Source organism: Moschus berezovskii, chromosome 22 (assembly GCF_049115385.1).
Source record: "Moschus berezovskii isolate FMDL1 chromosome 22, NW_MosBer_1.0, whole genome shotgun sequence".
NCBI classification, from domain to species: domain Eukaryota; kingdom Metazoa; phylum Chordata; class Mammalia; order Artiodactyla; family Moschidae; genus Moschus; species Moschus berezovskii.
Window position 1 is genome coordinate 18,267,166 of NC_142481.1, and position 27,354 is coordinate 18,294,519.

Sequence of the window (27,354 nt, forward strand, 5' to 3'; positions counted from 1 at the left end):
TTCTTTTGCTTAATCTTCATACACAACCCCCATTTAGCAGATGACAGAATGACTTGAGTAAGTTACCATAAACCTGCCCATGGTTCCACAGTTTGTCTGGTCAGGGCCTAGGTTTACCTCGTTCTGTCTGATCCCAGTTCCCATGCTCCCCACAGTGACCACATGGGTCACTTTTCACCATCACCCAAGACCTCCTGCTTCACGTCCTCCCCACAGCAGACAGACACTGGGCACACTGAGCAATGCTGCAGTGATTTTATTAGAATAAGCCTGATAGAGACCACATAGGAGGGACAGGTGTCAGGATTCCAGCTTCAGTTGAGAAGAACAGGGCGGCACATGGAGCGCAGACCAGGCATCACTGGCAAAGACTATTTTACCAAAGAGACCGCACTGAGAATTATTCCAAAGACACTACCCAGAACCGAGGACACTTGATAGCCGGTGCAATCCTTGTCAAAGATGATGGAACCCTGGGAAGGAGTAGGAGGAGGAGGGACAACACCTGAGCCCACAGTAGGGCTATCCTGTCTAACCAGCATCACCACATGCTATACCCTCAGGGATTCAGCTCCCTCCCCAGCAAGAAACTCTGCCCACAGACCCACCAATGGAGAGGAGGCTGCCATCAGGGACCAGGGGGAGGATGGCTCCCTCATAACCCAGGCACAGGCATCAGGATGGAGACTAGCCATCACCCCAGGGAGAAGTGGAGATAATAAGGGCCATCAAGGAACAGCCGAGGTGGGTCCTGAGGGAGGAGCAAGGTGCTGGTGTCTGGGTTTGGGTCACACCTCCTGCAACTGAGACTCCTCTGTCAGGTGTGCTTGGAGGATAGAATGTGCGTGCAGGAGTCATAAACAAACCCATGTGCTCTGTGTGCTCCTATTAGTGCATGACACTCTGTTTGCAGAAAACCTCTCGTTTTGAACAGACAACAATTGGAGGGAAAAAAATGTTGAGACAGACTATCCAAAATCTCCAGTATTGTTTGACAAGGAATAAAGGAAAGATGGTTCTTTGGGAGATATACTGCTAGCCAAGGTGAGCAGTCACAGGTACCTAGAAGCCGCCTCATGAGCCTCAGGCACCTAAACACCACAGCGGAAAATCAGGTTTGTAGAAACGGAGACCAGTGGAAATGGGGCTCTGAGCCACAGCAATGGCCATCAGAGTGGGAACAAGAGGAGATGATGAACTTATAAAGCCAGGGAGTCCCATGCTGGAAAGAGACTCTAAGGCAGGGGCTCCTTTTCAATATTCCCAAAGTAGAACTGACATGACTCCTACATGTGTGTGAGTTGAAAGCTTCCTTTCCTGCCAAACGTTAAAATTCTACTCCTCCAATGCTAGTTCCACTCACTGAAGGAAAAAATAAATCACCTGCCTCAACACACTTGCCCTCGCAACCCTATTTTGTGTGTGAGTTGATTCGCATGCTGTGGGCATATTCAGCAACAACAGAGGCTATATGTGCACATGGACTGCCCTTGCATATTACAGGTGTTGCAGGGTGGATAAAGGGTTTAGTGCTTCTTTGTTTGTAACTCTTGTCTGTCATATATCCCATGACTGCATGATCTATTCCCATGTGGCATACTGCACTATGCATGTGAGTGAGTCGCAGGGCAGAGTCGGGGTCAGGAGAGTAAATTACCACGAGTTCTATAATATTCAGCTTGGCATCAAATCCCGCCTCATTGAAGCAATCCTGGACTTTTCCAAACGCTGCCTTTTCCTCATCAGTAGCATCAACCAAATCGAGCGTTGAATTCAACAATGTTTTGCTTCCAAGTAACAGCGCAGCAACCCCGCCATAAAACACAGGGCAGGCTTCCACTGAAGGAAAGACAGAAAACATCTTGTCAAAGAATAACCAGAATAGGAGGTTACTGTTTCCATCACTTGATAGGAAGTCACATATCCAAAGCTTCCAGAATCACCTCCCACAGAGACCTGGCCTCTCCTAGGACTACTTAACATCCCAGACAGAAAACCTCCGAGCAGAGGGAGCTCAAGAGGGGTGAGCCCTGGGTACCCCTCTGGTCTTGACCACTATCCCCGGGCATATCAGCCTTCTTCCTCCCTCCCAATGAGCACCAATACCGCCAACAAAATATTCCTCAGGGTTTGCACAGCTAATGATCATTCCAGCTCCACGCCACCCTCTATATTCAAAGACTGACAGGTTCAAGGAATTTCTGCAGGACTCCTGGGCACTGATCTGTCAGCTGCCCTTGGAATCTGTCCACAGAAGTGGCTTGAACAGGAATGTGGAAGATGCAGTGAGATAGCAAGAGGCAAGGATCAAGAGGGCCATCTGGAACCTCCTTCCTACCCTCATTTGTCTTGAAGGTCAGCTCTCTGGTCACCAGCAGGGTCAACACAAGCAGTGCTCCCTTCATCGTGGCAGCAGCTGGAGTGTGCTGCTCAGGGCAGGGTTTCTGCGGCATTATAAACCACCAGCTCCCCAAGCCCAACCCACATCCTTCCCAGGAGGACCACAGGCCTGTGGCCAAGAACCTGGCTTGGGTCGTTCTCTTGGACCTTGGGGTATTTACTTGGAAGCCCATCCTACTCTGAGAACAGTGCTCAGGGAAAACTTTTGGTAGCAGCTTTGCCAAAGATCAAGTGGACCATTTCTAAGTGACTCGATTTGAAGCCAAGTGCTCTCTTGTCCCATCCTCAACCATCACCTGTTTTCCTGGTCATCCTTCCCCCAACCTATCCTGGCTCTGAGGCAACACTCTCCCAAACTGAGCAAATGGAATCACAGGAAGGCCAAGGACAGGTCTACACCACTCTCAAGTAGAAAAAAGATCATCCAGAATCCTCCCTTTTATCCAAAACTCAAGTTCTGGAGATAAAAATCAGGAGTTGCACCTTCCTGAATCGTCAAATATGTTAACATCTGCAGTCCCTAGACAGGGCCCTGAGCACTGCTGGACAGCAGCTTTGGCCTCCAAATCATTCCCAAGAAGGAACTCACAGGACCTGGGACCAGATGGATATTCTCCAGCACTGATAATTCTGATAAATTTGGATCATGCCACAACTTTTCTCTAACACTTAAGGAAGCAAGTTCCTGGCAACATTCTGGACCCCCAGTGGTTGAGACTTGTCCTTTCTGGTTGTCTCATCCTCTTCCATCAGTGAACCTGGTCTCAAGAGGTACTAGCCCTGCACAGTCTATCCAGAAACATCAGTGAGCAGCTGTGAGTTTGTGTGGTTTGTCTCATGCATCAGAGACTCGAGGTCCACAGCCCTACAGGACACTGAGGACAGGAGTTCTAAAGCCCAGAGGGCTGGGCCATCAGAGGTGGCATTCTACATATGAAAACTCTCAGTGTCAAAATCAAACTTCCACGCTGGGAGAGCAGTTGGTTAGCAAAAACAAAATGAAACGGACCTTGAAACTCTAAAAGGAAGTGTGAGGCACTCTCAATGGCCAAACTGGAAACGGTCTGACAGACAAAATATATAACAGAGTATTGGATGATAACCCAAAGTATAAAGTAATATGTTTGAGTCCATACTGATACAAACAAATGATTAAGTAAATAAATGGGGGCTTCCCTGGTGGTCCAGTGGTTAAGAATAGGCCCTCCAGTGCAGCAGTAGTTGGTTTACTCCCTGGTCAGGGAACTAAGCTCCCACCTGCCCTGGGGCAACTAAACACCTTCCAGCTGCAACTAGAGAATGTGCTCTGCAAAGAGAAGGCCCACACGCCACAACAAAGACCTAGCCAATTTAAATAAAACTAAACTAAATAATGTGGTGAAGAGAAAACTATTTCTTACTGAAACATCCCTAATAACAGACAGATTATCCCCTCCAGGATGGAGAACATACTGCCCTGCACTCCTCCCTGAACGTGGGCTAGACTTAGTAACTCATCTCCAAAGAAAAGAAGAGGAGAGGAGAAGGGGAAAACAGTGCAGGTCTAACAAACACAGTGTTAATCAATAGTCAAAGCTGACACACCCAGTGGTAAGACACACAGCTGTCACATGTAACCTGATATAAGGAGACAGGAAGGCCGCTTCACCTCTGTGGTGTCTTCCTCAAAAACCAAAGTCTAAACCCCACTCTCTGCTATGCTCAGTTGCTTCAGTCATGTCCCACTGTTTGTGACCCCATGGACTGTAGCATGTGAGGCTCCTCTGTCCATGGGCTTCTCCAAGCAAGAGTACTGGAGTGAGCTGCTGTTTCCTCCTCCACTCTACATTTGTCTTCTATACAACAGCAGACAAATTCAGCTTTGAGGTCCTTCTACCATCCCTAGTCAGTTCCTGGGATGGCCAAAGTCATGACAGACCCATAAGAGAGTTAAAACTTAGGCAGTCCAGGGCCCTTTAAGGAGGAGGTGAACATTCTCCCTCATGCTATCCTAAGCCTTGTGCAATAATGTATCTTACCCAAGAACTGGCCTTTCATTAGGTCCAGAACCTATGAACATGGAAATTTTCTTGATTATGTTAATGATTATAATGTTAATGTTAATGATTATAATTGTAACAGATCTTGTCTGGGAACCTGTTACTCAAGACTTGTACCCCTGATTACACAGCAACAGTATATCTCACCCAGAGAAGTTGTATGGAACCATTCTCCCTGGCAAGACCCGTGCTCTCTGGCCAATCTTGTGCTGAAGTTATCTCAGGATGTATGCCTTCAGAAAGGGTCTGGTGGAACTCTTACAACCTTGAGGTATTCTATTTATCTGTTCTTAGCAGCCAGTATGAGAAGTATGTAATGCCATGCTTAAACTAGTGAGGGTGGGTACTCTTTCTACCCCCTTCTGATATCCATGTCAGAAGCTTTCTCTGTCCTGTCACTTTAAATAAAAATCCTTGCAGCACAAAGATTTGAGTGACTGGGACTGTCTTTGGTCCTGGAGTCAAATCTTCTCCTTTGGAGACCACAAACACAACACCAAACTCCATACGTGTAAGCTATTACCAGGAGAGAATGAGTGACTCTACAGAGCAGAGAACACTGGAGACACATGACAATTAATGCAGTGTGTGTAGATTGTGGATTGAATTCTGAAACCCAAGACACATTAAGGGACAACCTGGTGAAATCCCCATAATATGTGAGGTTAAGTTAGAAGTAATGCTCCAAAGTTGCTTGTCAGTTTTGACAAATATTTTCAATTCTTCTATAAATCTAAAATTATTCCAAGTTAAAATTTTATTGAAAAACAACTTGACACAAGGAGTGCAATGTGGTACTCTATGACAACTTACAGTAATGGAATTGAGTGGGACATTGGGAAAGGTTCAAGAGTCAGGAGAAATGTGTAAGTTTACACCTAGGCCATCATGTATGGCAGAAGCCAATATAATATTGTAAAGTAATTATGCTCCAATTAAAAATACATTTAAGAAAACAACTTGCATTAGGAAAGGGTTATATATGCTGTATTCCAGCGACTCTGACCACATCTTTGCCCTGATTTCATCAAATGTCCCCACAATTCGGGGATGTCTCAGACAATCCTGGGGCACCCTTGGAAGGGAACTGGGCTGGATCCATAGCAGGCACCTGTGTTACTCAGTACTCCAGGCCCTGACTCCTCTCCTCACAGAGCTGCAGAGGGCACTGGGGGCAGTGTCTTCTGAAGGACAGTAGTCATGGGATGTATGGCAGGTGTCCCACCACACAAAAGTTCTGCCCCAAAAGAAAACAGCCAGCATGTGCAGCCTGGGCCTTGGGGGTGTTCACCTTCCTGCCCAGGAAGCTCTGAGACACATCTACAGCCACCTGATCCCTTCTGGGGTGACCTTCAGTGCAGTGGCACCTAGGCAGTAGGAGCCCTGGCAAGGAGGGGCTCCACGGTGGTCAGCTGACACTATAGCTCAGTACTTGGTGCATCTTTGCCAAGGGCAGTTACAGGATGTGAATCCTATTTGGCACAGGGTTCTGACTGTGCTAATACCTTGCATCCCAACTTCAGTTCAGTTCTTCAGTTAACCTGAAGTTCACTCAGAGGAAGAACAGCCAGGTTCCTCCAGCCAAAAGCTATTTGACTCTGGCTTACCAAACACTTTAAACCTTTATCTTATTTATTTAATGCCAGGCAATATTCATAAGCATATCTATAGCAAATAGAACTAAAAATACTCTCAATTATCAACTACAGAGAAATGGAATCCTCCTGCGATTACTCTAACAAACATTGCACATCTACTGAATGCTGGACCCTCTCCTGGTCCTCAGGATGCAACAGCACACACAGCATAGCTCTCGCTCTCCTGCTGCTCTCCATCACCTAAGAGGAAGTTAAAGACAGTGACCCCAAGGGAAAAAGCACTATGGGGGAAGATGAAGCAGGGGGAGAAGACAGACGTCCATGGGGGGAGGATGGAGGCAGTAACCTTTGATATGAAGACTCGAGATACGAGGAAATCTCTGCCCTGCAATACTTGAAGACACCTGATGATGAGGGAATGAATCAGGCAACCACTGGAGGAAGAGCCTCCCAGTTAAGGTGGGACCACACAGAGAGGCCCTGTGGCATAAGCACACCTACTCTGGTCAAAAAGCAGACAGGAGGTATTCAGGGAGGAGAGAAAGATTGAGATAAGTTCACAGAGGCAGCAGCAGTGCAGAACTGGTTGTGCAACTGCCCAGAGACAATGGCCTGGAAGGGGCCTGGCTTTTCATCAAGTGGGAGCTCTGTAGAGGAGATGGGGGAACATTACAGAGACACTCAAGGGTAGAAAGGCTGCAGAAAATGGATGGACCTACAGACAAAGCTTGTGGAGGTGATGGAATTCCAGTTGAGCTATTTCAAATCTTGAAAGATGATGCTGTGAAAGTGCTGCACTCAATATGCCAGCAAATTTGGAAAACTCAGCAGTGGCCACAGGACTGGAAAAGGTCAGTCTTCATTCCAATCCCAAAGAAAGGCAATCCCAAAGAATGCTCAAACTACCGCACAATTGCACTCATCTCACACGCTAGTAAAGTCATGCTCAAAATTCTCCAAGCCAGGCTTCAGCAATATGTGAACCGTGAACTCCCAGATGTTCAAGCAGGTTTTAGAAAAGGCAGAGGCACCAGAGATCAAATTGCCAACATCCGCTGGATCATGGAGAAAGCAAGAGAGTTCCAGAAAAACATCTATTTCTGCTTCATTGACTATGCCAAAGCCTTTGACTGTGTCGATCACAATAAACTGTGGAACATTCTGAAAGAGATGGGAATCCCAGACCACCTGACCTGCCTCTTGAGAAACCTGTATGGCAGGTCAGGAAGCAACAGTTAGAACTGGACATGGAACAACAGACTGGTTCCAAATAGGAAAAGGAGTACGTCAAGGCTGTATATTGTCACCCTGCTTATTTAACTTATATGCAGAGTATATCTTGAGAAGTGCTGGGCTGGAAGAAGCACAAGCCGGAATCAAGATTGCCGGGAGAAATATCAATAATCTCAGATATGCAGATGACACTACCCTTATGGCAGAAAGTGAAGAGGAACTCAAAAGCCTCTTGATGAAAGTGAAAGAGGAGAGTGAAAAGGTTGGCTTAAAGCTCAACATTCAGAAAACAAAGATCATGGCATCTGGTCCCATCACTTCATGGGAAATAGATGGAAAAACAGTGGAAACAGTGTCAGACTTTATTTTTGGGGGCTCCAAAATCACTGCAGATGCTGATTGAAGCCATGAAATTAGAAGACGTTTACTCCTTGGAAGGAAAGTTATGACCAACCTTGATAATATATTAAAAAGCAGAGACATTACTTTGCCAACCAAGGTCCGTCTGGTCAAGGCTATGGTTTTTCCAGTGGTCATGTATGGATGTGAGAGTTGGACTGTGAAGAAAGCTGAGCGCCGAAGAATTGATGCTTTTGAACTGTGGTGTTGGAGAAGACTCTTGAGAGTCCCTTGGACTGCAAGGAGATCCAACCAGTCCATTCTAAAGGAGATCAATCCTGGGTGTTCATTGGAAGGACTGATGCTAAAGCTGAAACTGCAATACTTTGGCCACCTCACGCGACGAGTTGACTCACTGGAAAAGACTCTGATGCTAGGAAAGGTTGGGGGCGGGAGGAGAAGGGGACGACAGAGAATGAGATGGCTGGATGGCATCACCGACTCGATGGACATGAGTTTGAGTGAACTCCGGGAGTTGGTGATGGACAGGGAGTCCTGGCGTGCTGTGATTCATGGGGTCGCGGAGAGTCGGACACGACTGAGCGACTGAACTGAACAGACTGTCATAGTGAATGACGTAAATCAGACAGAGAAGCAGAAATGTCTTATGACATCTAATATGCGGAATCGAAAAAAATGATACAAATGAACATATTTCCAAAACAGAAGACTGATGGACTTCGAGAATGAGCATATTATTGCCACTGGGGAGGATGTCAGAGAGTTTGGGATGCTCATATATATACTGTTATACTGAAAATGAATAAGGATCACACATGATGATCAAGTCAAGTATATACAAGGGAGGCAGGGATACGTCTATACATGCAAATCAGTCAACGTGATACATTATATTAACAAATTAAAAGATAAAAGTCAACTGATGGCATCTGGTGCCATCACTTCATAGCCAATAGATGGGGAAACAATGGAAACCATGACAGACCTTAATTTTTTCGGCTCCAAAATCACTCCAGATGGTGACTGCAGCCATGAAATTAAAAGACGCTGGCTCCTTGGAAGAAAAGCTATGACCAATGTAGACAGCATATTAAAAAGCAGAGACATTACTTTGCTGATAAATGTCCGTCTAGTCAAAGCTATGGCTTTTCCAGTAGTCATGTATAGATGCGAGAGCTGGACTATAAAGAAAACTGAGCATCAAAGAGTTGATGCTTTTGAACTGTGGTGTTGGAGAAGGCTTGAGAGCCCCTTAGACCTCAAGGAGATCCAACCAGTCCATCCTAAAGGAAAATCAGTCCTGAATATTCACTAGATGGACTGATGCTGAAGTTGAAGTTCCAGTACTTTGGTCACCTGATGTGAAGAATTGACTCACTGGAAAAGACCCTGATGTTGGTGATAGAGTCATTTCCTAGGGAGGTTGATAAGAAGTCCAGGGGTCCCCAAGGAGAGCAGGGTCTGGAATTTTCAAGGAGGAAGAAAGGACAAACTTTTTGTCCCCCTCTACATTCATTAGGATTATATAACAATAATGTATCCTGCTTGAGGACAGTCTCTGAAAAAAACCTTCAGGCTAATCCTGTTATCTTAAATGTAAATTATGGGAGTAGGTCTAGTGAGGTCTTTACAACCTCCAGACATTCTTTGGATTCATTGTAATAACTAATTCCTCATTCAGTATCCTATCATTTTGCCTTTTGATACTGTTCATGGGGTTCTCAAGGCAAGTATACTGAAGTGGTTTGCCATTCCCTTCTCCAGTGGACCACCTTCTGTCAGACCTCTCCACCGTGACCCGGTCTCCTGGGGTGTCCCCACACGGCATGGCTTAGTTTCATTGAGTTAGACAAGACTGTGATCCGTGTGATCAGATCAACTAGTTTCCTGTGATTATGATTTCAGTGTATCTGACCTCTGATGCCCTCTCACAATACCTACCATCTTATTTGGGTTTCTCTTACCTTGATCATGGGGTATCTCTTCACAGCTGCTCCAGCAAAGTGCAGCCACAGCACCTTACCTTAGATAAGGGGTATCTCTTCATGGCCACCCCTCCTGACCTTGAACGTGGAGTAGGTCTTCTCGGCCCTCCTGCACCTGCGAAGCCACCACCACATGGACGTGTGGTAGCTCCACTCGGCCGCTGCCCCTGACCTTGGGCAAGGGGTAGCTCCTCTTGGCCGCCACCCCTGGCCTCAGTCATGGGGTAGCTCCTCTCGGCCGCCACCTCTGGCCTCGGGCGAGGGGTAGCTCCTCTCGGCTATGCTTCTGCATGTGGTTGGTCATGGAGCTGGCGTCGCTACTGGAGATCAGTGGAGAAATAACTCCAGAAAGAATGAAGGGATGGAGCCAAAGCAAAAACAATACCCACTTGCGGATGTGACTGGTGATAGAAGCAAGTTCCGATTCTGTAAGAGCAATATTGCATAGGAACCTGGAATGTTAGGTCCATGAATCAAGGCAAATTGGAAGTGGTCAAACAGGAGATGGCAAGAGTGAACGTAGACATTCTAGGAATCAGTGAACTAAAATGAACTGGAATGGGTGAATTTAACTCAGATGACCATGATATCTACTACTGTGGGCAGGAATCCCTTAGAAGAAATGGAGTAGCCATCATGGTCAACAAAAGAGTCCAAAATGCAGTACTTGGAGGCAATCTCAAAAACGACAGAATGATCTCTGTTCGTTTCCAAGACAAACCATACAATATTACAGTAATCCAACCCTATGCCCCAACCAGTAACTCTGAAGAAGCTGAAGTTGAACGGTTCTGTGAAGACCTACAAGACCTTTTAGAATGAACACCCAAAAAAGATGTCCTTTTCATTATAGGGGACTGGAATGCAAAAGTAGGAAGTCAAGAGACGCCTGGAGTAACAGGCAAATTTGGCCTTGGAGCACGGAATGAAGCAGGGCAAAGGCTAATAGAGTTTTGCCAAGAGAACACACTGGTCATAGCAAACACCCTCTTCCAATAACACAAGAGAAGACTCTACACATGGACATCACCAGATGGTCAACACTGAAATCAGAATGATTATATTCTTTGCAGCCAAAGATGGAGAAGCTCTATTCAGTTAGCAAAAACAAGACCAGGAGCTGACTGTGGCTCAGATCATGAACTCCTTATTGCCAGTTCAGGCTTAAATTGAAGAAAGTAGAGAAAACCACTAGACCATTCAGATATGACCTAAATCAAATCCCTTATGATTATACAGTGGAAGTGAGAATTAGATTTAAGGGACTAGATCTGATAGATAGAGTGCCTGATGAACTATGGACAGAGGTTTGTGACATTGTACAGGAGACAGGGGCCAAGAACATCCCCATGGAAAAGAAATGCAAAAAAGCAAAACAGCTGTCTGAGGAGGCCTTACAAATGGCTGTGAAAAGAAGAGAAGCAAAAAGCAAAGGAGAAAAGGAAAGATATAAGCACCTGAATGCAGAGTTCCAAAGAATAGCAAGGAGAGATAAGAAAGCCTTCCTCAGCAATCAATGCAAAAAAAAAAATTGAGGAAAACAACAGAATACGAAAGACAAGAGATCTCTTCAAGAAAATTAGAGATACCAAGGGAACATTCCATGCAAAGATGGGCTCAATAAAGGACAGAAATTGTGTGGACATAACAGAGGCAGAAGATATTAAGAAGAGGTGGCAAGAATACACAGAAGAACTGTACAAAAAAGATCTTCAAGACCAAAATAATCACGATGGTGTGATCACTCACCTAGAGCCAGACATCTTGGAATGTGAAATCAAGTGGGCCTTAGAAAGCATCACTACGAATAAAGCTAGTGGAGGTGATGGAATTCCAGTTGAGCTCTTTCAAATCCTGAAAGATGATGCTGTGAAAGTGCTGCACTCAATATGCCAGCAAATTTGGAAAACTCAGCAGTGGTCACAGGACTGGAAAAGGTCAGTCTTCATCCCAATCCAAAAGAAAGGCAATGCCAAAGAATGCTCAAACTACCGCACAATTGCACTCATCTAACATGCTAGTAAAGTTGTGCTCAAAATTCTCCAAGCCAGGCTTCAATAATAGGTGAACTGTGAACTTCCAGATGTTCAAGCTGGTTTTAGAAAAGGCAGAGGCACCAGAGATCAAATTGCCAACATCCGCTGGATCATGGAAAAAGTGAGAGAGTTCCAGAAAAACATCTATTTCTGCTTCATTGACTTTGCCAAAGCCTTTGACTCTGTGGATCACAATAAACTGGAAAATTCTGAAAGAGATGAGAGTACCAGACCACCCAACCTGCCTCTTGAGAAACCTGTATGCAGGTCAGGAAGCAACAGTTAGAACTGGACATGGAAAAACAGACTGGTTCCAAATAGGAAAAGGAGTACGTCAAGGCTGTCTATTGTCACCCTGTTTATTTAACTTATATGCAGAGTACATCATGAGGAACACTGGGCTGGAAGAAGCATGAGCTGGAATCAAGATTGCCGGGAGAAATATCAAGAACCTCAGATATGCAGATGACACCACCCTTATGGCAGAAAGTGAAGAGGAACTAAAAAGCCTCTTGATGAAAGTGAAAGAAGAGAGTGAAAAGGTTGGCTTGAAGCTCAACATTCAGAAAACGAAGATCATGGCATCTGGTTCCATCACTTCATGGGAAATAGATGGGGAAACAGTGGAAACAGTGTCAGACTTTTATTTTTCGGGGACTCCAAAATCGCTGCGGATGCTGATTGCTGCCAGGAAATTAAAAGATGCTTACTCCTTGGAAGGAAAATTATGACCAACCTAGATAGCATACTAAAAAGCAGAGACATTACTTTGCCAACCAAGGTCCGCCTAGTCAAGGCTATGGTTTTTCCCGTGGTCATGTATAGATGTGAGAGTTGGACTGTGAAGAAAGCTGATCGATGAAGAATTGATGCTTTTGAACTGTGGTGTTGGAGAAGATACTGTTCAGTATTTCAGTCTCTTGAGAAACCTGTATGCAGGTCAGGAAGCAACAGTCAGAACTGTACATGGAACAACAGACTGGTTCCAAATAGGAAAAGGAGTGCGTCAAGGCTCTATATTGTCACCTTGCTTATTTAACTTATATGCAGAGTACATCATGAGGAATGCTGGGCTGGAAGAAGCATAAGCTGGGATCAAGATTGCTGGGAGAAATATCAATAATCTCAGATATGCTGATGACACTACCCTTATGGCAGAAAGTGAAGAGGAACTCAAAGGCCTCTTGATGAAAGTGAAAGAGGAGAGTGAAAAAGTTGGCTTGAAGATCAACATTCAGAAAACAAAGATCATGGCATCGGTCCCATGAAGTGATGGAAATAGATGGAATAGATGAAATAGATGGAAAAACAGTGGAAACAGTGTCCGACTTTATTTTTTTGGGCCCCAAAATCACTGCAGATGCTGATTGCAGCCATGAAATTAAAAGACGCTTACTCTTTGGAAGGAAAGTTATGACCAACCTTGATAATATATTAAAAAGCAGAGACATTACTTTGCCAACAAAGGTGCGTCTAGTCAGTTCAGTTCAGTTCAGTTCAGTCGCTCAGTCGTGTCCGACTCTCCGCGGACCCCATGAATCACAGCACGCCAGGCCTCCCTGTCCATCACCAACTCCCGGAGTTCACTCAAACTCATGTCCACAGAGTCGGTGATGCCATCCAGCCATCTCATTCTCCGTCGTCCCCTTCTCCTCCCGCCCCCAACCTTTCCCAGCATCAGAGTCTTTTCCAGTGAGTCAACTCGTCGCATGAGGTGGCCAAAGTATTGCAGTTTCAGCTTTAGCATCAGTCCCTCCAATGAACATCCAGGATTGATCTCCTCCAGAATGGACTGGTTGGATCTCCTTGCAGTATAAGGGACTCTCAAGAGTCTTCTCCAACACCACAGTTCAAAAGCATCGATTCTTCGGCGGTCAGCCTTCTTCACAGTCCAACTCTCACATCCATACATGAACACGGGAAAAACCATTGCCTTGACTAGACGGACCTTGGTTGGCAAAGTAATGTCTCTGCTTTTTAATATACTATCAAGGTTGGTCATAACTTTCCTTCCAAGGAGCAAGCGTCTTTTAATTTCATGGCTGCAATCAGCATCTGCAGTGATTTTGGAGCCCAAAAAAATAAAGTCTGACACTGTTTCCACTGTTTCCCCATCTATTTCCCATGAAGTGATGGGACCAGATGCCATGATCTTTGTTTTCTGAATGTTGAGCTTCAAGCCAACCTTTTCACTCTCCTCTTTCACTTTCATCAAGAGGCTTTTGAGTTCCTCTTCACTTTCTGCCATAAGGGTAGTGTCATCTGCATATCTGAGGTTATTGATATTTCTCCCGGCAATCTTGATTCCAGCTTGTGCTTCTTCCAGCCCAGCGTTCCTCATGATGTACTCTGCATATAAGTTAAATAAGCAAGGTGACAATATACAACCTTGACGTACACCTTTTCCTATTTGGAACCAGTCTGTTGTTCCATGTCCAGTTCTAACAGTTGCTTCCTGACCTGCATACAGGTTTCTCAAGAGGCAGGTCAGGTGGTCTGGGATTCCCATCTCTTTCAGAATGTTCCACAGTTTATTGTGATCCACACAGTCAAAGGCTTTGGCATAGTCAATAAAGCAGAAATAGAAGTTTTTCTGAAACTCTCTTGCTTTCTCCATGATCCAGTGGATGTTGCAATTTGATCTCTGGTGCCTCTGCCTTTTCTAAAACCTGCTTGAACACCTGGGAGTTCACGGTTTATATACTGCTGAAGCCTGGCTTGGAGAATTTTGAGCATGACTTTACTAGCGTGTGAGATGAGTGCAATTGTGCGGTAGTTTGAGCATTCTTTGGCATTGCCTTTCTTTGGGATTGGAATGAAGACTGACCTCTTCCAGTCCTGTGGCCACTGCTGAGTTTTCCAAATCTGCTGGCATATTGAGTGCAGCACTTTCACAGCATCATCTTTCAAGACTTGAAATAGCTCAACTGGAATTCCATCACCTCCACTAGCTTTGTTCGTAGTGATGCTTTCTAAGGCCCACTTGACTTCACATTCCAAGATGTCTGGCTCTAGGTCAGTGATCACGTTATCGTGACTATCTTGGTCGTGAAGATCTTTTTTGTACAGTTCTTCTGTGTATTCCTGCCACCTCTTTTTAATATCTTCTGCTTCTGTTAAGGCTATGGTTTTTCCCGTGGTCATGTATGGATGTGAGAGTTGGACTGTGAAGAAAGCTGATCGCCAAAGAATTGATGCTTTTGAACTGTGGTGTTGGAGAAGACTCTTGAGAGTCCCTTGGACTGCAAGGAGATCCAACCAGTCCATTCTAAGGGAGATCGATCCTGGGTGTTCATTGGAAGGACTGATGCTAAAGCCGAAACGCCAATACTTTGGCCACCTCATGCGACGAGTTGACTCACTGGAAAAGACTCTGATGCTGGGAAGGGTTGGGGGCGGGAGGAGAAGGGGACGACCGAGAATGAGATGGCTGGATGGCATCACCGAATCTGTGGACATGAGTCTGAGTGAACTCTGGGAGTTGGTGATGGACAGGGAGGCCTGGCGTGCTGTGATTCATGGGGTCGAGGAGAGTCGGACACGACTGAGCGACTGAACTGAACTGAACTGTTGGAGAAGACTCTTGAGAGTCCCTGGGACTGCAAGGAGATCCAAGCAGTCCATTCTAAAGGAGATCAATCCTGGCTGTTCATTGGAAGGACTGATGCTAAAGCTGAAACTCCAATACTTTGGCCACCTCATGCAATGACTTGACTCACTGGAAAAGACTCTGATGCTGGGAGGGATTGGAATCAGTAGGAGAAGGGGACGACAGAGAATGAGACGGCTGGATGGTATCACCTACCTGATGGACATGAGTTTGAGTGAACTCCGGGAGTTGGTGATGGACAGGGAGGACTGGTGTGCTTTGATTCATGGGGTCGCAAAGAGTCAGACATGACTGAGCGACTGAACTGAACTGAAAACTTCCAAAACTATATTGAATAGTAGTGGTGAGAGTGGGCACCCTTTACTTGTTCCTGACTTTAGGGAAAATGCTTTCAATTTTTCACCATTGAGGATAATGTTTGCTGTGGGTTCTATATATGGCTTTTATTATGTTGAGGAATGTTCCTTCTATGTCTGCTTTCTGGAGGGTTTTTATCATAAGTGGATGTTGAATTTTGTCAAGGCTTTCTCTGCATCTATTGAGATAATCATATGGTTTTTACCTTTCAATTTCTTATCACATTGATTGGTTTGCAAATATTGAACAATCTTTGGATCCCTGGTATAAAGCCCACTTGGTCATGATGTATGATCTTTTTAATGTGTTGTTGGATTCTGTTTGCTAGAATTTTGTTGAGGATTTTTTATTCTATGTTCATCAATGATATTGGCCTGTAGTTTTCTTTTTTGTGGCATCTCTGTCAGGTTTTAGTATTAGGGTGATGGTGGCCTCATAGAATGAGTTTGGAAGTTTACATTCCTCTGCAATTTTCTGGAAGAGTTTGAGTAGGATAGGTGTTAACTCTTCTCTAAATTTTTGGTAGAATTCAGCTTTGAAGCCATCAGGTCCTGGGCTTTTGTTTGTTGTAAGATTTTCTATTACAGTTTTCATTTCTGTGCTTGTGATGGGTCTTTTAAGATTTTCTCTGTCTTCCTGGCTCAGGTTTGGAAGGTTATACTTTTCTAAGAATTTGTCCATTTCTTCCAAGTTGTCCATTTTATTGGCATATAGTTGCTGACATTAGTCTCTTAAGATCCATTGTATTTCTGTGTTGTCTGATGTGATTTCTCCATTTTCATTTCTAATTGTGTTGATTTGATTCTTCTCCCTTTTTTTCTTGATGAGTCTGGCTAATAGTTTGTCAATTTTATTTATCTTCTCAAAGAACCAGCATTTAGTTTTGTTGATTTTTGCTATAGTCTCGTTTCTTTTTCATTTATTTCTTCCCTAATTATTATGATTTCTCTCCTTCTATAAACCCTTGGGTTCTTCAGTTCTTCTTTCTCTAGTTGCTTTGGGTGTAAAGTTAGGTGATTTATTTGATTTTTCTCTTGTTTCTTGAGGTAAGCTTTTATTGCTATGAACCTTCCCCTTAGCACTGCTTTTTACTGAATCCCATAGGCTTGGGGTTATCATGTTTTCATTTTCATTTGTTTCTATGCATATTTTGATTTCTTTTTTGATTTCTTCTGTGATTTGTTGGTTATTCAGAAGCATGTTGTTTAGCCTCTATATTTCGTATTTTTAATAGTGTCTTTCCTGGAGTTGACATCTAATCTTACCACATTGTGATCAGAAAAGATGCTTGAAATGATTTCAATTTTTTTGAGCTTACCAAAGCTAGATTTATGACCCAGGATGTGATCTATCCTGAAGAATGTTCCTGTGCACTTGAGAAAAAGGTGAAATTCATTGTTTGGGGTTGCAATGTCCTATGGATATCAATTAAATCTAACTCATCCATTTTATCATTTAAAGTTTGTGTTTCCTTGCTAATTTTCTGTTTAGTTAATCCATCCATAAGTGTGAGTGGGGTATTAAAGTCTCCCACTATTATTGTGCTACTGTTAATTTCCCCTTTCATATTTGTTGGCATTTGCCTTATTTATTGTGTCACTCCTATGTTGTGTGCATATATATTTATAATTGTTATATCTTCTTCTTTATCCTTTGATCATTATGTAGTGTCCTTCTTTGTTTCTTTTCACAGCCTTTATTTCAAAGTCTATTTCATCTGATATGAGTATTGCTACTCCTGCCTTCTTTTGGCCTCCATTTGCATGAAATATATTTTTCCAGCCCTTTACTTTCAGTCTGTATGTGTCCCTTGGTGAGGTCGGTCTCTTGTAGACAACATATATAGGGGGTCTTGTTTCTGTATCCATTCAGGCAGTCTTTGTCTTTTTGCTGTGGCATTCAATCCACTTACCTTTAAGGTAATTGTTGATAAGCATGATCCTTTTGCCATTTACTTTGTTGTTTTGGGTTTGAGTTTATAAACCTGTTCTGTGTTTCCTGTCTAGAGAAGATCCTTTAGCATTTGTTGAAGAGCTAGTTTGGTGGTTTGAATTCTCTCAGCTTTTGCTTGTCTGTAAAGCTTTTGATCTCTCCTTCATATTTCAATGAGACCCTTGCTGGGTATAGTAGTCTGAGTTGTAGGTTTTTCTCTTTCATCACTTTAAGTATGTCCTGAAAGTTATGACCAACCTTGATAATATATTAAAAAGCAGAGACATTACTTTGCCAACAAAGGTCCGTCTAGTCAAGGCTATGGTTTTTCCCGTGGTCATGTATGGATGTGAGAGTTGGACTGTGAAGAAAGCTGATCGCCGAAGAATTGATGCTTTTGAACTGTGGTGTTGGAGAAGACTCTTGAGAGTCCCTTGGCCTGCAAGGAGATCCAACCAGTCCATTCTAAGGGAGATCGATCCTGGGTGTTCGTTGGAAGGGCTGATGCTAAAGCCGAAACGCCAATACTTTGGCCACCTCATGCGACGAGCTGACTCACTGGAAAAGACTCTGATGCTGGGAAGGGTTGGGGGCGGGAGGAGAAGGGGACGACCGAGAATGAGATGGCTGGATGGCATCACTGACTCTATGGACATGAGTTTGAGTGAACTCTGGGAGTTGGTGATGGACAGGGAGGCCTGGCGTGCTGTGATTCATGGAGTTGCGGAGAGTCGGACACGATTGAGCGACTGAACTGAACTGAACTGAACTGCCATTCCCTTCTGGCCTGAACTTTCTATGAAAGATCAGCTGTTATCCTTATGCGGACCCCTTTCTGAATTCTTTATTGCTTTTCACTTGCTGCTTTATTTTTAAAAACTAGTTTCACCGGGCTAATAGAGATTCACAATATTTTTCCTTTAATATTTTCAATACTTCACTTCATCACATTGTTTCCTAAGGGAAGTGTGCTGTCCTCTTATCTTTGTTGTTTCTCTAGCTGCTTTGAACACTTCAGTTTTATCACTGCATTCAAGAAATCTGATTACAGTGTGCTAAGTGCAATGTTCTTCATTTTTCTTATGCTTAAAGTTCAGTAGGTGTTGTATATCTATAAGCTTATACTTTTCATCAAACATGGGAAGTTTGTAGCCATCATCCCTAAGAGATTCCAATTAATCATGCATTTCCCCTCCCACAGATTTGTCTCACAATTCATTGATCTACTTATCATTTTTAAACAGTTTCTGTTTTTAATTTTTATAGTTTCTTTCATTGTCTATTTCAAAGTCATTAACATTTTCTCTTACAGTGCCTAATCCATTGTTAACTCCATTTACTGGAATTTTTTTTTAATCTATTCAAGTTTGAGTTTTTAAAAAATGTATCTATGCTTCTAGCTTACATGCCCAAGTGGTTCGCTCCCTTCTTAAACATTTGAAATACAATTTTTAATAACTTTTAATATTTCATCTAATATGCTGCGTTTGTTTCTATTGATTTCTTCTTCAATTGTTTATATTGATGTTATTCTTCAACTGTTTATTTTGATGGTTTATTTATATTGATTATTTCTGATAAAAGTTCATATTTTCTGCTGCTTTATATGCCTGCTACTTACTTTTCGGATTTCAAATATTCTAAAATTTAAACTTTTAGGTGCTAGGTACCTCTATAGTTCTATAGATATTTATCAGCCATATTTCTTTTATTTTTAAATATCTTGATCCATTTGCAGCTTCTTTTAAGTATTGTTGTTTCTGTTTTCAGTCATGAAGTCATGTCTGACTCTTGTGACTCCATGGACTGTATAGCCTGCCAAGCTTCTCTGTCCAGGGATGTCCAAGACAAGAATACTGAAGTCATTATTATTTCCCTCTCCAGGGTATCTTCCCAACCTGGGATCGAACCCATGTCTCCTGCATTAGCAGGTGGGTTCTTTCCCACTGAGACACAAGGGAAGCCATTTAAGCATTGTTAAGATGACACAAAAGCATCCATATTAAAGGTAAATTTTATACCACTGCCAAGAAACCTTCCTGAATAAACGACTTGACATTCCATGAATAACCATGGTATCCCTACAAGAGAGGCTGTTAGAAGTACAAATTATTTTCAGACTTGTATAAATTCTTGGTGTTATTTCTTCTGCTTCTTTCAGGTTGTTATTTCCTACATTTGGGCAGTTTTCTCACATGAACACATCGGGCAGTATTCAGTGAATACGGTGGAGACGTGTTGCAGAACCCAGGAGTTCTATTTCTGTGCAACTCTCTCCTCTTCAGTATTATCTCCCAAAATGTCACGACACTGACCGTATTGGACTCGTAACTCTCATGGACTCAGAGAAACTGCTCTTTTCTCTCCTTGAACTCCTGCCTCCTGCAGGGCAATCTGTCCAGGCAGTAAAGGGGGGACAATCATAGAGCGCAACTTTTTCCCCTTCTCTCAGAGACCACTCTCCTGTGCTAACAGAAGTTCAATTTCTGGACATCATTCTTCCCTATATTTTCTCCAGGTTTACTTATTTCAGGTGGAAGGATAAATCCACCACCTGCCCAGAGTCAATAATTTTTTTTTTTTTTTTTTGGTCTTACTGTCTTGGGATATTCCATTGACTATCAGCATGGGAAAGGCATTGTTTTAATTATATATTTCACACTGGAGTAAGCAAAGAACATTCTGGAATTTCGCTTAGTAAAGAAAGGGTAATACATAGATAGAAAGACAGATGACAGATAATCTCCAAATGGAGAATATTTCTTTAACGACTAGAATTTCTTTACCTATGCAGTTTATGCCTGATGCTGGTTGAAACATAACAAACAAGAAAGCCTGGCATCTTGCTGGTCTGTACCTTGCTGTGCACACTGTTCGTTGAACCCAGGCTAGGCAAGGCATGAGTGGGGAAGCTGGAAGAAAACTTGAAGAGCTGTATGATCTGCAGACATGTTTATTCTCTCTGGGCTGGCACTGACAGCCATAGCAGCAGCAGACATGCTGTATTCTCTCCTCTCGTGCACCCCGTGGACACAGCCACAAGGCAGCCTCACCACCACCTAAAGTAGCCACAAAGTGGACATAACACAACACAACCTCCAGAGCTTTTTCAGGTGAAGTTTATATACGCTTACAGAACAAAAGTAGCCCTGGTCAACTGAGTACCTTGTGATGTACATGCGCAGTAGCTGTTTCAGGATCATTGTTTACAAAACGTGGGGCAAGAGTAAGAGGGTGTGGGGCGAGAGAGCCTGACCATGCCATCTTATCTAATTTTCTCTTCCCCTACACCTGGTAAATACATAGCACATTAGAAAAGAAATCAGGGAAAGAAGATGGGCGATAGAGGACAGAGGAAGGGGTAGGCTTGTTATAATTTAAACAGAATTGACAAACTCATCAATGAGGGGCTTCCTTGGTGACTCTGTGGTAAAGAATCCACCTGCCAATACAGGAGACATGGTTCGATCTATCCCTGGTCCCAGAAGATCCTATGTGTCGTGGAACAACAAAACCTGTGCGCCACAGCTACCGAGCCTATGCTCTAGATTTCAGGAGCCCTAACTACTGAGCCCATGTGCTGCAACTACTGAAGTCCACAGGCCTGGAATCTGTGCTCTGGCACAAGAGAAGCCATGGCAATGAGAAGCCCACTCACCACAACTAGAGAAATGCCCATACAATAATGAAGACCCAGAAACACCAAACATAAAAATAATAAGAAAACAACAATGAAATAACATTTGACTGATGTCCTGAAAAGGTATACACGGTATATTTTGCCATGCAATAACACTTTTTTTCTTTTGTTTAATTATTATTTTTTTTAAAATTTATTTATTTTAATTGGAGGCTAATTACTTTACATTATTGTATTGGTTTTGCCATACATTGACATGAATCTGCCCCGGGTGTACATGTGTTCCCCATCTTGAACCGCCCTCCCACCTCCCTCCCCATCCCATCCCTCTGATTCATCCCAGTACACCAGCTCTGAGCATCCTGTATCATGCATCAAACTTGAACTGGCGATTCATTTCACATATGATAATATACATGTTTCAATGCCATTCTCCCAAATCATCCCACCCTTGCCCTCTCCCACGGAGTCCAAAAGACTGTTCTATACATCTGTGTCTCTTTTGCTGTCTCGTATACAGGGTTATTGTTATCATCTTTCCAAATTCCATATATACGTGTTAATATACTGTATTGGTGTTTTTCTTTCTGGCTTACTTCATTCTGTATAATAGGCTCCAGTTTCATCCACCTCATTAGAACTGATTCAAATGTATTCTTTTTAATTGCTGAGTAATACTCCATTGTGTATATGTACCGTAGCTTTCTTATCCATTCACCTGCAGACGGACATCTAGGTTGCTTCCATGTCCTGGCCATTATAAACAGTGCTGTGATGAACATTGGAGTACACGTGTCTCTTTCAATTCTGGTTTCGTCAGTGTGTATGCCCAGGAGTGCGATTGCTGGGTCGTATGGCAGCTCTATTTCCAGTTTTTTAAGGAATCTCCACACTGTTCTCCATAGTGGTTGTACTAGTTTGCATTCCCACCAACAGTGTAAGAGGGTTCCTTTTTCTCCGCACCCTCTCCAGCATTTAAGTTGTAGAAAGAGTGAAAGTGAATTTAAAGGCCTAAATTCAGGTAGCAGGTCAAAGAAGAGCCAGGACTCAAGGCCCTTACTGCTTACCCCAGGTCCAACCATCAGCTCCTAGAATGTGACCTGATTTCACCTGCTTGGTCAGAAGGTAGAGACATTTTACCAGTAGTGTCACTCTTTTTGTGGGTCATGCTAAAAGTAATCTGACAAAGGCCTAGACCCTAGGATAAAACCTAGTCCTTTCCTTGTACCTTCACAAATGTCCTACTGGTAATGCAGCTACCTATTTCATGCTCTTAGAACTAGGCTGGGGCATTCAGGACACTCGCTCATGTGGCATATCTTGTAATTCACACTTCACAGCATGAGGTGTTTCCACAGAAACAACATTCCTGCTGGGGTAGCTTCTTCCATCCACTCCCTTCCTCCTGGTCCAACACTTCCTGAGGGTCCTGGTCCCCATGGCAGAACCCAGGAACAACAGTGGTACTAAGTGTCCCTGAAAACAAAAGGTCTGGCTCCTCAAAAGTCACCCACCTAACAATTAGAAAATGGTGAGTGCCACTGGGAGGAAGAGGGGACCTGTTACAAGCTTGCTCAAGGCATCTCCTGAGTCACTCATCAATAACTGAAAGTACACTTAAAGGAATGGAGGCTCTGCAAACATGTTAAAGGCCAGAGTGAGATATGCTAGCTGTGGCCACAAACAACAACTTTATCCTTCCAGGCTGGTGATGGCAAGGGTTACTTATATCTTCTTTTGCTTAATCTTCATACACAACCCCTATTTAGCAGATGACAGAATGACTTGAGAAAGTTACAATAAACCTGCCCGTGGTTCCACAGTTTGTCTGGACAGGGCCTAGGTTTACCTCGCTCTGTCTGATCCCAGTTCCCATGCTCCCCACAGTGACCACATGGGTCACTTCTCACCATCACCCAAGACCTCCTGCTTCATGTCCTCCCCAAAACAGACAGACATTGGGCACTGAGCAATGCTGCAGTGATTTTATTAGAGTAAGCCTGATAGAGACCACATAGGAGGGACAGGTGTCAGAATTCCAGCTTCAGATGAGAAGAACAGGGCAGCACATGGAGCGCAGACCAAACATCACTGGCAAAGACTATTTTACCAAAGAGACCACATTGAGAATTGTTACAAAAACACTGTTCAGCACCGAGGATACATGATAGCCATTGCAATCATTGTCGGAGATGATAGAACCCTGGGAGGGAGTAAGCAGAAGAGGGACAACACCTGAGCCCACAGCAGGGCTCTCCTGTCTCCCAAGAATCACCTCACCCTCCAGGATTCAGACCCCTCCCCAGAAGAACCTCCTTGCACAGACCCACCACTGGAAGGGGGCTGCCATCAGGCACCAAGGGGAGGATGGCTCCCTAACAGCACAGGCACAGGTGTCAGGAGGGAGACTAGCCACTAGCCACGCCGGGAGGGAAGAAGACAAGGGTCAATAGGGCACAGGCAGGACTATTCCTGAAGGCAGAGCAAGGTGCTGGAGCCTGGGTTTGGGTCACACCTCCTACACCTAAGCCTCTTCTTTCAGGTGTGCTAGGTGGACTAATGTGCATGCAGGAGTCATAAACAAACTCATGTGCTCTGTGTGTACCTATTAATGCATGAAACTCTGCTCATAGAAAACATCTCGTTTTGAGCAATCAACAATTTGAGGAAAATGTATTGATACAGACTATCCAAAATCTCCAGTATTGTTTGACAGGAACTATAAAGGAAAGATGGTTCTTCGGGAGATACACTGATAGCCCAGGTGAGCAGTCACAGGTGGTACCTAGAAGCCTCCTCAGGAGCCTCAGGCACCAAAACACCAGAGTGGAAAATCAGGCTTTGTAAACACAGAGACCATGTCAGTGGAAATGGGGCTTTGAGTCAGAGCAATGGTCCACAGAGTGGGAACAAGAGGAGGTGATGAAAACTAACAAAGCCAGGGAGTTCCTTGCTAGAAAGAGACTCTAAAGCCAGGGACTCCTTTTCAATATTCCTAAAGTAGAACTGACACAACTCCTACATGTGTGTGAGTTGAATGCTTCCTTTCCTGCCAAGCATTAAAATTCTGCTCCTCCAATGCTAGTTCCATTCACAGAGGAAAAAAAAAAAATCACCTGTCTCACCACACTTGGCCTCACAACCCTATTCTGTGTGTGAGTTGATTCGCATGCTGTGGGCATATTCAGCAACAACAGAGGCTGGATGTGCAAATGGACTGCCCTTGCATATTACAGGTGTTGCAGGGTGGAGAAAGGGTTTAGTGCTTCTTTGTTTGTAGCTCTTGTCTGTCACATATCCCAGGACTGCATGATCTGTTCCCATGTGGGATACCACACTATGCATGTGAGTGGGCAGGGAAGAGTGGGGGGTCAGGAGAGTAAATTACCACAATTTGTGCAATGTGCAGCTTGGCATTAAAACCCTCCTTGTTGAAGCAATCTTGCATTTTTCCAAAGCCTGCCTTTTCCTCATCAGTAGCCTCAACCAAACTGAGCGTGGAGTTCAACAATGTTTTGCTTCCAACTAACAGCGCAGAAAGCACAGCATAAAATGAAGGGCAGGCTTCCACTGAAGGAAAGACAAAAAATACAACATCTTGTCAAAAGAATAACCAGAGTAGGAGGTTCCTGTTTCCACCACTTGATAGAAACTCACACATCCAAAACTTCCAGACTCACCTCCCACAGAGACCTGACCTCTCTCAGGACTGCTAATATCCCAGACTGAACACCTCCCAGCAGAGGGAGCAGCAAGAAGGGTGAGGCCTGGAGACCCCTCTGGCCTTGACCACCATTCCCAGGCATATCAGCCTTCTTCCTCCCTCCCAATGAGCACCACTATCCCCAACAAACTATCCCCTAGGGTTTGCACAGCTAATGACCCTTCCAGCTCCACACCACCCTCTCCATTAAAGACCGAAAGTACCAGGGAGTTTGTGCAGGACTCCTGGACACTGATCTGCCACCTGCCCTCAGATCTGCCCTTAGAAGCAGCTAGGACAGGACTGTGGAGGATGCAGTGAGACGGCATGGGGCAAGGACCAGGAGGACTATCTGGACCCTCCTTCCTACCCTCATTCGTCTTGAAGTTCAGCTCTCTAGTCACCAGCAGGGCCAGCACAAGCAGTGCTCCCTTCATCATGGTGGCAGCTGGAGTGCGCTGCTCAGGGCAGGGTTTCTGATGCTTTATACACCACTAGCTCCCCAAGCCCAGCCCACATCCCCCCAGGACCACAGGCCAGTGGCCAGTAACCTGGCACAAGTGTCTCCTTTGGCCCTTGGGGTGTTTACTGTGGAAGACCATCCTACTCTGAGAACAGTGCTCAGGGAGAACTTGTGGTAGCATCTTTGCCAAAGATCAAGTGGAGCTGACATTTCTAAGTGACTCCATTTGGAGACAAATGCTCTGTTGTCCCAGCCCCAACCATCACCTGTTTTCCTGGTCATCCTTCCCCCAACCTATCCTGGCTCTGAGGCAACAATCTCCCAAACTGAGCAGATGGAATCACAGGAGGGCCAAGGACAGGTCTACACCACTCTCAGGTAGATAAAACGTCATCCAGAATCCTTCCTTTATTCCCAAGTTCAAGTCCTGGTGATAAGAATGGGGAGCTGGGTTTTTTTGCATCTTCAAACATATTAACATTTGCAGTCCCTAGACAGGGCCCTGAGCACTGCTGGACAGCAGCCTTGGCTTCCAAATCATTCCCAAGAAGGAACTCATAGGACCTGGGCCAGGTGGATTTTCTCCGACACTGATAATTCTGATAATTTCAGATTATGCCGCCAACTTTTCTCAAACACTTAAGGAAGCAAGTACTTGGAAGCATTCTGGACCCCCAGTAGTCCAGACTTGTCCTTTCTGATTGTCTTACCCTCTTCCAACAGTGAACCTGGTCTCAAGAGGTACTAGCACTGCACAGTCTACCCAGAAATGTCAATGAGCAGCTGTGAGGTTGTGTGGTTTGTCTCATGCATCAGAGACTCTGAGGCCCACAGCCCTACAGGACACTGAGGACAGCAGTTCTAAGGCCCAGAGGGCTGGGTCCATCAGAGGTGGCATTCCACATGTGAAAACTCTCTCAGTGTCAAAATCAAACTTCCACATTAGGAGAGCAATTTGTTTGCACAAACAGATGACATGGACCTTGAAACTGTAAAAGGAAGTGTGAGACGCTCCCAATGGCCAAAGTGGAAACAGTCTGACAAACAAAATATATAACAGAGTATTGTATGATATCCAAAGTATAAAGTAATATGTTTGAGTCCATACTGATACAAACAAATGATTAAGTAAATAAATGAGGACGTCCCTGGTGGTCAAGTGGTTAAGAATCTGCCCTCCAATGCAGCAGTAATTGGTTCAACCCCTGGTCAGGGAACTAAGCTCCCACATGCCCTGGGGGAACTAAAAACCCTCCTGCTGCAACTAGAGAGAACATGCTCTGCAAAGAGAAGGTCCACATGCCACAACAAAGACTTAGCCTATTTAAACAAAACTAAACTAAAATAATGTGGGTGAAGAGACTATCATTCCTTACTGAAACATCCCTAATAACAGAGTTAGATTATCCCCTCAAGGATGGGGAACATACTGCCCTGCACTCGCTGAGCGTGGGCTAGACTTAGTAACTCATCTCCAAAGAAAAGAAGAGGGGAGGAGAAGGGGAAAACAGTGCAGGTCTAAGAAATACAGTGTTAACCAATAGTCAAAGCTGACACACCCAGTGGTAAGACACACAGCTGTCACATGTACCCTGATATAAGGGGACAGGAAGGGCGTTTCACCTCTGCGGTGTCTTCCTCAAATCCCAAAGTCTAAACCCCACTCTCTGCTATGCTCAGTTGCTTCAGTCGTGTCCCACTCTTTGTGACCCCATGGACTGTAGCATGTGAGGCTCCTCTGCCCATAGGCTTCTCCAGGCAAGTGTACTGGAGTGAGCTGCTGTTTTCTCCTCCACTCTATATTTGTCTGCTATACAACAGCAGACAAATTCAGATTTGAGGTCCTTCTACCATCCCTAGCCAGTCCTCCTGGGATGGCCAAGGCCATGACAGACCCCTAAGAGTTAAAGCTTAGGCAGTTCAGGGCCATTTAAGGAGGAGGTGAACATTCTCCCTCATGCTTTCCTTAAGCCTTATGCAACAATGTATCTTACCCAA

At 44.3% G+C, this 27,354-nt stretch overlaps 2 protein-coding genes across 2 annotated transcripts; both read right to left on the reverse strand.

The window, feature by feature from the left end:
• Positions 1 to 248: 248 nt before the first annotated feature.
• LOC129546885 (secretoglobin family 2B member 2-like) lies at positions 249 to 2,453 on the reverse strand. The gene is made up of 3 exons (XM_055412287.2): positions 2,339 to 2,453; positions 1,658 to 1,839; positions 249 to 473 (listed from the first exon to the last, which is right to left on the reverse strand). The coding sequence occupies exons 1-3, from the start codon at positions 2,451 to 2,453 to the stop codon at positions 372 to 374; spliced, it is 399 nt and encodes a 132-aa protein (XP_055268262.2). The 3' UTR covers positions 249 to 371.
• Positions 2,454 to 23,204: 20,751 nt separating this feature from the next.
• Positions 23,205 to 25,331, reverse strand: LOC129546884 (secretoglobin family 2B member 2-like). The gene is made up of 3 exons (XM_055412286.2): positions 25,264 to 25,331; positions 24,579 to 24,760; positions 23,205 to 23,393 (listed from the first exon to the last, which is right to left on the reverse strand). Exons 1-3 carry the CDS (start codon positions 25,328 to 25,330, stop codon positions 23,292 to 23,294), a joined length of 351 nt encoding a protein of 116 aa, XP_055268261.2. The 5' UTR covers position 25,331; the 3' UTR covers positions 23,205 to 23,291.
• Between the last annotated feature and the right edge of the window lie 2,023 nt (positions 25,332 to 27,354).